The 12,561-nt window shown below is 36.0% G+C and overlaps 1 protein-coding gene across 9 annotated transcripts in view; it reads right to left on the bottom strand.

Moving 5' to 3' along the window:
• SLC39A10 (solute carrier family 39 member 10) overlaps positions 1-12,561 on the bottom strand; it is a 52,707-nt gene that overhangs the window by 13,132 nt on the left and 27,014 nt on the right. For 6 of the 9 annotated variants that reach the window (XM_075756210.1, XM_075756211.1, XM_075756218.1 and 3 more), the window contains 3 exons: positions 7,469-8,533; positions 6,204-6,405; positions 534-703 (listed from right to left, as the gene is read on the bottom strand). In XM_075756210.1, the coding sequence (XP_075612325.1) occupies positions 534-703; positions 6,204-6,405; positions 7,469-8,524 (1,428 nt within the window). In that variant the 5' untranslated portion in view covers positions 8,525-8,533. Of the gene's footprint in view, positions 1-533; positions 704-6,203; positions 6,406-7,468; positions 8,534-11,180; positions 11,350-12,561 lie in introns of those variants that run through there. The other 3 variants (XM_075756213.1, XM_075756216.1, XM_075756217.1) reach the window with 3 other exon arrangements.

The raw sequence follows: 12,561 nt of genomic DNA, 5'->3' as shown, positions 1-12,561 counted from the left end.
CCAGTTTGGTAAAAGAATTCACAAAATTTTAGAAAATATTTCCCCTTCTAAGAACTACAGTGTACCATCACAAATTAAAAACTGCTTACCTTCCTAGGAACCTGGACAATTTCTTGATTCAGTACGTTAGAGGTTACTTTTTCCCCAAAAGCTAGTAACCAGGAAGGTCAATCCCCCAAAATACTTTTAGGTGGTACTGGTACACAAGTATCAGTAGACAAGAGACAGTAATACTGCTAAATTTAAAATACTCTTGTTGGTCTCATTAGGTGTTTTAAAATACTGTGACAGAAGTTAAGCTATGAACACACAACTACTGTTTTTTTCTTTTTTTCCCCCTCTTTTACGAAACACCCATTTCCTTTCTTTTTGTTAACAGAAAGTTTCAAACAGTGTTGCAGGACATCCCTCATAGTCAAGTCAAGCCACATCTGCATCAGCAAACATTTATTTATTGATACTTGTCAAACCGTTCTTTGAAAATCCTATATACAGTTATAATTAAGAATAGAAGGTAAGTAAACAATACTTACATGTGGCAACAGATGGAGTAGTGCATCTCCACTCATTGTTCCTACAGCCAGAGCTACCAAGAAAGTTAGAAGAAATTTGAAGCACCATTGGTTAATGATGGGAATCAAGATCACACCTAGCAAGGAAAGCAGGCTAATGACGGTGATAGAGATGATACCACACAACCAGGCTGTGGGAAGAAACGAATACAGAAAGGTTATCAGAAAAATCCTTGTAAAACTTTTAAGACTGATTAATGACTTTCATCTATCTTTTAAGAAGGTGACTTTCCTTTAAACTAAGTTGTGTGATTGTTCATTCAAAAGATGCTGAAAAATATGAAGGCAGTACTGAAGTACGCAGCAAAAAATACACAGGCTTATTCACAGTACTGTACAATATAGTGAAAGATATCAGAAGACTATCAGCTAAAAAGAGCCCAGCAATTCTTCCTGATTTTAAGGCTTAGCTCTGTAGCCTTTAATGAAACACAAAAGCAAAAGTTTTCCTGTTGGAACAAAAGTATCTCTGCTACTAAACTTACTAGGATTCTACAAGCACCAATTCATATTTAATGTTTGCTTTTAATGTGATTCTGATGCAAAATTTAACTGGAATCAGTATTTCTCCTCCTTTGTTAGGAGCAATGTGCTCAGTTAGACAGCATTCTCTTCACCTGGTGCTTTGAAACATCCATTTTTATTTATGAGAAATACGTAGGACTCAACCTTTGACAGAGGAACTTTAAAATCAAAGGCATAAGAGCTTGAAGAGCTGAAACCAACTTGCTACCCACATAAAAGCAGTATATACTTTTTCTGAGAACCTCTATTGTTGTCATTAGAAGAAAAAGTGATTAATGTGATATGGTAGTCAACATAATCCTGTCAATTAGGAAAAATGTGCAAATTTCTGTATGACGTGGAAAAGGAGGAATTACACAAGAAACAGATCATGTAAGAGAGAAGCATGGCTCTTGCAGTCAGCATCTCACCCTAATAAAATTTTTTTTCTTCTACTTTTTCAAGTCATCAGTAAGACTATGATTTAAAAACTGTTGGGTTTTTTCCCCCTCTCTCTCTGCTTCTCTATCACTTCCCCTGTTTCTTCCCATAACTGAAACTTCAAAGAACATTAAGTAAAAACTGTTTAATTCCAACAATACAGTTCAAAAGGTTCACAGTCCCAAAGACAGGAACAGTTGGTCCTCCTATTTTACAAACATTAACTGTTTGGGCTGAAATCTTTCAGGAACATAATTTCCTCAATCTGAACTTATGTATTTATTTATTTAAAGTTTTAGCCCAAATAAATGCTTCAGGTTTTTCCAGGTTTTTTTCCTAGCTTCATTCTTAATCAAAAATGTCTACACAGTTTGCTAACTTTAAGGAAAGTTGCCAACTCCTGACTGAAAATCATTAGCATCTCCATACTTTGTGCATGATCTGACTTTCCTTGCATCTAGGAATGTCCACTCATTTTTGATCAGGTGGGGGAACACATCCTGGGAAATGGGGGCATGGAGGGAGAAGAAAAGAGAGGAGGAATGAATGTGTTGTAGCTGCTCAATGACTTTTATAATTTAGCAGTCAACTGTCCCAAGAATTCTATCCGTACAAAAAATGCTACAGGTCAGATTTGACAAGACTGCCACTAGAATTGTAGCTGCTGCAGGCCTGGTCTGGTTCAACACCTAAATTTACAACATCTGCTGGTTTGAACTTTATTTTTGGGATATTCATTCTTACAAAGTCTGTAGCTGTCATTCCACAATCCAGTTCAAATGCAAAGAGTACAAGAGCACATCCACCAGGAGAAACTGACTGGAATAAGCTTTAGAAAATACGCAGCGTACACTGAAATGCATATTGATACTGAGAGGAAAAGAGAGAGTTGGTGAAAAGGCAAAGACTGCCATCAGATGAGGAACTAGAGGAACTAAAAAGAGGTTGGAAAATGGGAATACAAAATTAGGTCTAGAGTGGAAGCAGGACCCTGCTGATCAAAATACTGCTACTACACAGCCTTGATTCATCCCCAGAGCGCTTCAATTATGTACTCTGGATTAACAGGCTCTGCTGAAAGAAACAGCATACATGGACTTGTAATTCAATACTGAATCATGCACAAGTAGCTCCAATAAAAATTACACAGTCATTTGTCAGGACATTGGATCTCCAATCTGGACACAGACATTACAATGTTAAGTGCCAGGTTAGATGACCAACAACCTTACATGGAGAAAAATGGAAGAGAGATTATGCAAACTGGGTTAAGTTTCATATATCACAGCATAGATTTGGCAAACGCATCTCTGAAGGGCTTACATACTCTTATGAATGATACAGTATCTAAACATGGCACCATGATTAAGATGAGGCACACTGGAATTAGAATACGGAATCTGTGCATCTCTCAGATCTTGGTCATCAGCTTCTGTCTCTGTTTAAGCTCCTAAAAGATGGTACAGACCCAAAACTATCAGCAAAAGTTTGCTGTCAAGTCAAATACAAAAAATATATCATATACAAAAGCTTTGTATGACACCACAGTTCCATATATGTACAAACACTCTTCATGTAAAAAGAACTACTAAGGAAGACTTACAACAGAATTCTGACACAGTATTTTATTGAAGGATTTCATTCAACTGTAGTGAAAAAAAATATTATGGAAGTGGAACTAATATGCAATATTATGAACACTGCAAGAGCTCTTAAGTTATAGAAAAACTTGGTGTATAACACTCCTAGGAATACTGTATAAAGCTTGGTCAATGAGGTGAAATTATTATGCACTGGCTTATAAAATATTTCTGCCGAAAAAAACAAGAGGGAGGTGACCAAACAATTTCTTCAGTAAGGGACCTCTGTTCAAACAGTGGGTAGCAAAGCAAAGACAGCTGCTCGCACCAGATTTGGACAGCAATCTGTTAAATTAACACAGACTAAAAGGGTAGAAAGGTAGACTCCTTGTAAGGCTGAGAACTGTTAACGATCTGCAAGCTTTAACAAGGAAGTAAGCTAACAGAGAGGCTCCACTGAAGCAAAGCCTTCCTGGGTTCAGGGAATGGTAAGCTTCAGGGAACACTGGCATCTGGCACAGGCAGATTTATAAGATATATCTGATCTGAAATACTTTCAATTAACAGCTCTAGCTCATCTCCATCTTGAAAAAAATTGCTCACTGTTTACTTGTATCAGTTCTATTAGCTTGATTCATAGCAGGGTGTACCTTTCCTTGTAAGTTGTTTAGGAGCCCCCATTGAAAACAATGCCCCCTCTTCGAATAGGTACACTGTGAAAGCACACTATATGTGTAAGCCCTTGAAAATCCCATATTAGAAGACATTACAGAACTATCTGTAAATTACAGGAAGAAAACCCAACATGGCTTCATAAGTTTTTGGTCATCAGTTAATTAAATTACTTTGCTTTAGAAAACTGCACTATCCGAACTAATGGAAACCTTGCAGGTTAGTAGCAATGAACAGAAGCACACTGATCTATCAAGCTTTTTTGAAAGCTTTCATTAAAACTAAAGAAAACCACAGAAAGCTAGTGTTTAAAAATGTCTGCATCCTCCTAACTTCGGCAAATATTTCTATCTAAAAATGTTTACATCAGCTCAGGTAAGCACGCATTTTCATTTTAGTAGAATCCTACAACCTGCAGGTTAAGTTACTTTATGACTGGCATTTGTCCTACACCTCCCACAATCCCCACATAACGGTTAAGATTTGTTATTTTGTGACTCACTCCCTTACTTGAGAAGGGAAAATGATTATTGCACCAACTGAGGTCTCGCTGTTGTTAATACAACAGTACACAGGAAATTGTTATGAAGAATGACTTATCGTTATCTAATCAAGTTGACCTGTTTTAGAGGTTGCTGTTTGTTTTCAGAGCCAAATCAATAAGTTAAAACCTGGTATTTTACAACTAACTGGCAAATGTGTTATTTATACTCAAGATATCACATGCCATAAAACATGTTAAATGTTCACAATAAGCTTCACTAATTTTGCAAATTAAGTCTCTTAAAATGTTAAAGGTCTTCAAGCTGAGTTATTCATCAACTCCCTTACTCGTTACAGAGAAAGAAAATGCATTCTTTTTAAAAGAAGCACTCATCTGCAGAAACTTTCTAATTAAACTGGTTCAAAGCATGTGCAACATGACAGTTTTGTATATAGTTTCAACATTTTAATTGGCAGAAAATGCTTAGAGCTACTCTACAAATCCTCTTGGAATAAGGCAGGGGTCAACTCTTATCACAATGAGACTACCCCCACAAAACAATTTGCTGCAATATAAAACACAGAGTATATTTGGTTTACAGCACTCTTTGAACAGTTAACAAGATAGCAGTTGTGTCACTATAGGAGATTTATGTATAACAAGTTAATTATTTTAATGACTCCAGCATTGTTAATAAAGATTACCAGCAGTGGACTCTTTCCAACAGTTATTAACATCTATGAGAATGTAGTTACTTTAAGCTTTATTTCTAACGACGCTAATAAGAACCTAAGTACTAATCAATATTCACAATTACCAGTATTTTTATTTTCAAGACACTGACACTGTACTCAAGATGGTTTAGAATTTTAATATTTCACTGCAGCTAAATATCTGACAACAGTTTCATTATCATTTATGAAAGATAGCAGTAGTAAACAAATATTTTAAAAGTATACTCAGTTATGAAATCACAACAATGGATGCTGCCCTTAAAGTAACTGCTTTAACAATAATAAAAATATTTTTAGCTTAGAACTAGGTAAGCAGAAAAAAAAGTCTACTGATTTTTACTCAAGGCACACACACACAAAAATAAAACTGCCAACAGATGATTTTGATTGAATATTTGTAGGAGTAGTATAGAAGTAGTATAGAATAATTGACACGAAGTCAGAAAAGGGAATTGTTGTCAGAAATGGCAATTTAAATGCTCTTGTATCTTGCTTAGGTCTTTATATTTCAAAAGTTCATAAAAAATTCTTGATGTCAATTCTACAAATTTGCATCACTGCTAGAATATAAAAATAGTAACATCTGAAATCATATTTTCCAGTGAATGAACTGTGATGAAGGTGCTGTTCTCTATTCCTGAATGAATACATTCAGGCCGAATCTATTAACAAAATTTGTGCCAAAGTAACACTGCAACTTTCCAGTCACATTAAGAGAAAAAGATCAAATATATTTTAAACAATGCAAATAATCCAAACTGTGGGTGGACTTGCTCATCCCTAGAAGTCCTTCTGTCTCCAAAGATTCTGTACCTTGCCTATGTTCCTACTACAAAAGAGTCCAACGTCTAAAGATATGTGGTAAGAATCCAGGCCAGAATGCTTAGGCTATAGGTCCAACTATAGGATGTTAGGCCTCAATGATAGAAGACAAAAAAAAAAAAAAAGAAATAAAAATAAGCAAACAAAACAATAAATGAAAATAATGAAAAAGGATAAAAAAGGTACAAGAAAGAAAGGTATGCCTCCCTGGGCCGTGGTTGGGAGAAGTTATCATACCACCAAACAGGATTCCATGTCTCCCGAGTTAAATGAGCATGCCTTCTCAAATGTCTTCTAATAAATGTGTTAAATTTCAACCATTCTTTTACTCTACAGTCAATGCTAAGTTGCATGACATTTCTAATTTTGAAGCCTTTAGATGTTACAGACTTACCTGATGCACCTGTTTTATCTTTATTCTCAATTGAAGCATTTTTACTTTTCATAAAATCTTCCAGCTCATCATAATGTACAATACAAAGCCTTCTCTCGATCTGGTATAGCAAAGCAGGACACATGTATATAAACAATTCAGGAGATATTGGAGAGCTGGTTTCCAGACCATAGTACCGTAGCAGCTGGGTAACATTTAAGCACTGCAAGCAAATTGCACAAGCAAGTTAAACATGACAGCAACTACTTCATTAAAAACTACAGTTATGGAAAACTTAGCATATGATTTGAGAACACAAACAGAAAGTAGAAACTCTGGCCCACAACATTCCACCAGTGCTAAAACACGTCTAAGCTGATCTAAGTGGCTTATGAGGGGAAAGAAACAGCAAAAATATCTGCATTACATGTCTCCAAGCACCTATATAATTTTTGATAAATGTCAATGAAAATGAGTTTCCATATTCTTTACCATTACACAGTACAAGCAATGAAGAAAGAGCAACAGGAAAGGAGTGGAAGAACATAAATCCAAATTAGGTTTTCTAACATGTCTCTTTACCTACCAACCTTCTGTGTTTTGAGTTTCACTTTTTAATTCAGTTTAAAACCCAAAACGCAGCACTCCATCCTTTCCCATCCTGACTTCTAGTTTAAAACAATGATATCAAAATGTTCTGCTTCTGCAGTTAACTGTAAGGGGGAAGGGAAAATATATTTATGGTCCTGGCAGAAATAACGGATGCTGAAGGGAGAAATGGAAGATCTTACACCAAGCACAGTGCTACAGAAGCTACATCTACACTGCATCACAATCTCTTAGGACAAAGAAATTAGAAGCATGTTGAAAAGATGCAGGTGTTTCTTTTAGGAAAGAGCCTCTGTGAAGTTTCCAAAAATGTTAATGATCTTAGATTCAGGAAGAAGTCCAAAAAAGGTGTGTGTGTGGGAAGTATTCATGAATATTGGGAAGGGAAAAAACCCCACCTGTAAGCAAGGTATCTCAGAAAACTTTAAGTATCTCCTTTATAGAGAAAAATAAGAAAGAAGATAGATCTCTGAGAAAAGATGGGCGATGGGCAGACAGAAATGAAAACCCATAAAATGAACTCAAAACTGTGGCAGTTACCTTTAGTGTTTTCACTCTACTACCCGTATTATGCAACGGTTGCAAACACGCTTCTACATTACTTGTGAGTATACACCTTCAATTACTATGTTAACAACAGCGACAGTGAACTTACCGGTTCTCCATTTCATACTCACCTCTTCACGATCACGTTCATCTTCGTTATGATCCTTATGACTACGTGTTGAAAAAATTTCATGTTTTCTTACACTAGTCTGCTTATGAGGTCCCTCTCGCTGGATGGTATGGTGGTGGCCATCCTCATTACCTAAACTGGAATCTTGATGTCCATGACTAGTAGAACGATCACTACTGTGTTCATGATGGTGTACATGCAAGTGAGATGCATCATGTACATGATCATGTTTATGAACACGGTTGTGCTCATACTGATCACCTGGATCATGATCTGGGGCATAATCCCGTGTAGCATCTCCTGAAGTCTCACTGATCTTCTTTTGCTTCTTCTTCTGTTTCCGTTGCTTTCTTTCTGGCTGATCCTGAGTTGTGTTTGTCTCTGTTGAAGGTTCATGGTTCTGTTCTCCATGTTCACTATGACTAACTGAATCATTACGAGAGTGACGTGTACCATTATGGTCATGATGATGTAGACGAGGGTGGTGATGATGGTGATGGCGACTCTGGTCATGAATATGTTTGCTGTCATCTTTTACTGGTGGCACTACTGCATCTCGTTCAGGGTCGTGATTTCTCTTTGCAGCCATACCAACTGTGGTTTGGTTTTCTGAATCTGAGTGGCTATGAGGATGGTTATGAGAGTGAGAATGCTTTCCTTCCTGTACTTCTAAAGCATATAAGTGAGAAACATGATCATGGCCAATATCATCATGATTTATCATCACTACTTTTACCTCTCCTAAACCAAGGCTTATTAACAGTTTTTCCAGGCCAAAAAAAGATAATCTTCCATTTTCACCATAACGATCAAAAATCTTTTCAATATAGCATTTTTGTTGATTTTCAGCTTCCAACGTTGAAAATTTACTCGGCATAGATTCTGTTCCTCCATTCTGGAAGTAGGATGCATTTGAGATCTGATAGTCATTATGGCAGTGTACACGTTCCTCTTTAGGACCATGGTCATGTTGATCTCCATGGCAATGATTGCACTGATGAAAGATAAATGTCAGCAAACAAATGATGCAAAATTTTGTGTGCATGTGTACCTTCATCTCTGTTTCCTACAAGAAACACACAAGGGGAAGCACTTAGGTGTAAAAGCAATCTCAACATTTGTACTACATGAGTATCAGTATGGCACTTATTTGTACCAATTGAATGACTCACAAATCTTTTTCGATATTGGCGTTAACAGAATAACAACTGCAGTATTTTTACTGCAGAAATTGTATATATGTACTTTTCTTATCCAACAGTAAGATAGGCTCTGTGTATTCTAGAGATGCGGTCTTACATACCATACTTACAGGAGGCAGTTACAAGAAAAAGATCAGCATTTACAGTCAGTCATAACAGAACATTTTTTGTGTCTATTTTCAGAGGTCTATACGCTTATGATAACCTATAGTATTGAAAACCTTGTTAAAACATGTTACAAAAGAATAAAAATTATTTAAAAACAATAACATGGTATTTTCTTATTTATGGAGATGACAGGTAGATAATACAAACTGAAAACCCACACATCATTTGTTCTCTTACATTCTGCTAAAGTACCTCCACTAAAAACACACACTGTACAATTCCCTATTTTAATTGGTAACTGACGATTTAAAAATAAGTTGTCATTAATCAACTTCAATGTATTGCTTAAATGTCCGTATGCTTAGTACTTTTTACTTACATGAGTTTACTGATTTCAAAAGATCTACATGGACGTTAGTTTAAAAATAAGGTTGTATGGAAAATGTCTGTTTATGCAACCCAAAAAATACTGTTAATGCTGACACAATCTAGCTGAAAGTAGTACTGATTTTTTAAATTATTCAACATCAGGTGAAGAGGACACTGCAGAAGTCTATCTTGTGCTCAGAGTTGAAAACAATTCACTATTTTACAAAATATGACAGCTTTATTTTGTTTGCATCTGCTAGCAATATATATAAAACCAGAATGATTATTATAAAAGAAACTTTTAAGAAAAAAATTATCCAAGTTTATGTAAAAATGTTATCGAACTAGAAAGCTAAAGGTAAGACAAGAAATGTACTTTATGACTTCTATTTTCTAGAGACTTACTTTGGGTAGAGAATAACCTCTAAAATACATGTTTAAAAAAATAATAATTTAAACACTGCCAGGGGTTTCTAACAACACTTAATTTGTTCTTTTTGGTACCAAGAATGTGTAACATTTACAACAGTTCTGCTAGATACATGTACTAGATAATCAAGCCCTCCTATCAGCAAAGGAGCAGACAACAAAAAGAAAGAAGCACGCAGCTCCCCAATCAATTTGAACACTTGAATAACTATTTTAAACAGTTTAAGAGTTGACTAAAATAGACAAAGGAACCAAGCACAGAAGTAGGGCTTTTACACTTAACTACTTAAATTTAGAGTACGACTGAGAAGGAAGTGAGAGCTGAGAGAAAGGATAAGGACAGAGCTCCATCCACCCTGCTTTGTGTGTACTCAGATGCTATGAAAACACTGCAGCAAATGCAAGGATGTAAGTAATAGGAAAACAGGTTAAGTATGCTTTCACCTCTTTTTACAGTGAAAGCAGTTATAGCTGCTTAAGCACACCTTGACTAGAGCTGCAACTGACCCTACACTCACAGAGATGCAAGTGACCTGGTCAGCGCATGCTAAAATGCTACTGACTTTCAGACAAGAAATGGTACATTTAGCTGTCCTTCTCAAGCCCACCCCAGCTCCTAACTAAAACGTTCTTCATGAAATCAGTCAGGAAAGTGTTTTGCAGCAAACCACAAACATTTAAAGTCCATTTTAATTTCCTAAAATATTGGTTTGATGTTTTGCACTTACAGTCAATTATTGTACCAAAACAACAAAAAAAAAAATCTCTTGGAAGCTTCTATACTTGCAACAGGTTGACAGAGAAAAGGAATCAGAAAAAAAAGGAAAGGGATACCTTTTAATGACTTTATATAACAAATGAGTTAACACAGAAGACTAGGGAAAAAGTTTTTCCTGTTTTTCCTGTTAACCTCTACTTATACAAAAAATGAAAATTCACTTTTCACTGGAGCTTCAAATGCTTGCAAGATATTAAAAAAAAAAAAAAAGCAGAACTCTCTTTTGCAATGCTGACCCAGTTACAGATGTAATATCAGAAGAATATCTGTCAAGTGGAGGCATCTGCATCAAAATTGACTCCTGGGACATCAGACAGATCAATGGGTAATCATTGTATACTATTGTTCTATTTTTATAAGAAAACTGTTCAATCATCAATCTGGAATTACTGCAGTTTGTCTCCAGTTCAATCACCTACATTCCAGTTACTGATTTAAGGGCTGTGACAAACCTTTTAAAGTAATATAATATGATGAGTTCATCCCCAAAATTTACTGAGATATTATTTTCACATAGTCTTTTTCACTCACGGACTCTATTTAAGGCATCCTTAATGTTCTTATAAATACATCACTAGGATTAGTACAGAAACATTAAAAGCATCTCAAAGCACCTTCCAGAAGCTTTTTCCATTCTTCTTTGAGGAAACAGGTAAGTTGTTATTGGTGGAGCAAAAAAGAAACAGGTTGCAAATCTTTATCCAAGAGTCACTGGACTGAGTCAACCCTCAGATTGTATGATTGTCTGGAAACTCATTCCATAACCTTTAAATAAAGAACATATGCTCTCTCTCACACAAGCTGAGAACCTGGGCTCTGTGACTTACATCATCCCAGGAAGCAGAAACATTCTGGCAGTAAGTAAAGGTACTGGCTCAGGAGTATGGCTGGTGACAGATCAACAGAGCTCCACATTTCTATAGGAATATGTTGATTTTCATCAACTGAGGATTTATAATGTTGAATGTTACTTAATGCGAAGAGCAGGTTCAGGATCTGGAATAAGCAGTTAAGGTACATGCAAGACAAATGAAAGCCCTGGGAGAAAGACAAACTTACATATGCTTACATAGAAGACCGCTGCAGCACGTAAGTACGTGCAGTATACTGTAATGCTCTAGCAAATCCTTCAGGATCGTTTTAACTTCAGTTTCTCAGTACTGAAAACAGCATCTCAAGTTTAAGCAAAATTCAGTTACTCAAAGGATACTGCTTTTGTAGGTAAGACACCTCTTCTCCCCCTTTTGCCACATAATGGTAATATTACCAGAACAAGCAAAGTCAAATTATTCTAATTTAAACAAGCATGACCCAGACTAAAATATCTCTACCAGGAAATTCATGACTAAAGCACGATCATAATCCTTTCCACAACCTCATGATCTTTTTCATGTGACTGTCTCATACAATACTACTAATACATTACTTTTAAACTTCAGTCATGCATCCCTAATTGTGGTGTTTAGCTTTGAATGGTACCTTTTCTCCATGCCCTAATGGTTATAATAATTTGTAACCTATGATCATGATTCATTGCTGAAATACAAGAGCTGAGCATTATCAGACCAATTTCAAAATCAATTAGATGCCTCACTATTTTCAATTAAAATAGTAATAACCCTAGCACAATATTTTTAATCTTCTATTATATAATCTTCTGTATCTTCTATTGTAATTCTTGTTACAGAACAAAGATGCTTACCAGACAAATGTACCCATCATAAAAAGTCTCAAACAGAACCATCATTAAGAGTTGATTATTTATGTGTTTCTTTTTTAACAAGCTTCATTATTCTCTAGGCAATTATAAATAGCTGTCATCTTTAACCTGTCAGGCAGTATTTGTATGTGTAAAATACCAGAAAGCTGAAGTCCAAATTCTATACATTTCAGTGGCACAGAACTATATATAGTGGATCTCAATATAAGAACATCAAGACTCTCGAATCCCTTCAAAAGAATGTGGAAGGGCAGCCTGAGGACAAGGCTACACGAAAGTTCAAAAAGATTCTGGCTGTTATTGCTGTCAGTCTTTGCCTTTATTCACTCATTTGATCCCCTGCTGCCTCCCCTCCTTCCCTCCATTGCTCAGTGATGGTCCGGCACTCAAAAGGGGGAGACAGGAGGAAAAACATCTCCTAGCTCTGTGTTGGGTAAAAAAACTACAACACCCGTAGGCCAGAGCTGGAAATAACAGCATGTACTACA

Source organism: Balearica regulorum, chromosome 6, assembly GCF_011004875.1.
Source record: "Balearica regulorum gibbericeps isolate bBalReg1 chromosome 6, bBalReg1.pri, whole genome shotgun sequence".
Lineage (NCBI taxonomy): Eukaryota > Metazoa > Chordata > Aves > Gruiformes > Gruidae > Balearica > Balearica regulorum.
Note: the sequence above shows the minus strand (reverse complement) of the source record. Positions and strands in the feature narration are given on the sequence as shown.